At 53.4% G+C, this 1344-nt stretch overlaps 1 protein-coding gene across 1 annotated transcript in view; it reads right to left on the bottom strand.

Annotated features, from left to right (window-relative positions):
- Positions 1-760: 760 nt before the first annotated feature.
- LOC110595931 overlaps positions 761-1344 on the bottom strand; it is a 1087-nt gene continuing 503 nt past the window's right edge. The window contains exon 2 of the mRNA XM_021714151.1: positions 761-1341. Within this exon, the coding sequence (XP_021569826.1) occupies positions 761-1341 (581 nt within the window). The remainder of the gene's footprint in view (positions 1342-1344) is intronic.

Below are 1344 nucleotides of genomic sequence, written 5' to 3'. Positions count from 1 at the left end.
GTGATGGTTTTTAAACACTTGACTATAATTTTGAGCTTACTAACGTTGGGGCAAAGCTATAATTACTTATTTCTTAAATTGAGAATTAAAGAAGCATACTCTTGACTTATGTTAATGGTAATGAACTGTGTAAAACATGCGGGGCAAAAGTATAGGGATTTCAGTTTATTATCAGTACTAGTTATACCGTAACTTATAAACCTTAATTCAGCCTACTCACGCAGGATGCCAAATAGATGAAGAATATCTAATTAAGTGCCATCAAAAAGTTCTGGTTCGTTAAATACAAGTTTAAAGAATAAAACTGAGTTACCGAGAAACCAAACAAGAGGTTGGGGAGAGGATGTGCGAAGGTTCCCTTCAGAGATGGGAGGAGAGCGTGCTAAAGAGGACATTTTCTGGACTGGAGATTTCGGACCGTCTGGTTCAGGCTGCATGCTTTTAGCAAGGCTAAGGCCTAGTCTGTGACATAAATGTGTAAAAAGCTAAGAAAACTACACGTTAGGCATGGTGTCTTTTCTTCCTGCTGCTTGAAGGTCTTTACATTTATGTTTCCATCACTGGTGGCAATTACTGCTTGTTGGGACTTTGCTTTTGTTTACTTGGTAACTGTGATGCACCAAGAGAGGCAGAAAAAGAAGACACAAACACCTCCGTTACTTGTGAAGTTAGGAAGTGGAAAGCGGCCCTTCCGACATCTCCGACGCTCCTACTTTTGCCCAAGGGACGGTCCTCAGCAGCTGCGAGACGTCACGGAGCACTAGCACCGCGTAGGAGCACTCCCGTCCGGGGGCGGGACCAGGGCAAACCCCGCCTCCCAAGCCCAATCCCAGCTCTCCGCCGGCGGACAGGAAGCGGCGGCGGGCCCAGCAGCCCAGGAGCCGGCCCCCGCGCGCATGCGCGCGCCCCTGAAGAGCCGGGGGGACGAAAAGGGGCGGAAGGCAGGGGCGCGGCTCCGCGTGCCCGTTGGGTGCCCGTGTGTCACGTGGTGAGGAAGGAGGCGGAGGTCCCGCGTTTGGGGGAGGGGGTAGAGAAGAGGGAAGGAGCGAGGGAAGGAAAGCGGGGAAGGGAGGAAGGAAACGGACGAGGGGAGGGAGGTCCCTGTTTTGGAGGCGCCTGAAGCGTTGCCGGTCCCTGAAGTGGAGCGTGAGGGAGGTGCTTCGCCGTTTCTCCTGCCGGGGGAGGTCCTGGCTTCCCGTGGAGGCTCCGGACCAAGCCCCTTCAGCTTCTCCCTCCGGATCGATGTGCTGCTGTTAACCCGTGAGGAGGCGGCGGCGGCGGAAGATGGTGTTGCTGAGAGTGTTAATTCTGCTCCTCTCCGCGGCGGGGCTGGGAGGTGAGGCA

Source organism: Carlito syrichta, unplaced genomic scaffold, assembly GCF_000164805.1.
Source record: "Carlito syrichta isolate Samal-C Ts95f unplaced genomic scaffold, Tarsius_syrichta-2.0.1 Scaffold305279, whole genome shotgun sequence".
NCBI classification, from domain to species: Eukaryota; Metazoa; Chordata; class Mammalia; order Primates; family Tarsiidae; genus Carlito; species Carlito syrichta.
The sequence above is the reverse complement of the archived record's forward strand: the minus strand, read 5'-3'. Positions and strand labels throughout refer to the sequence as shown.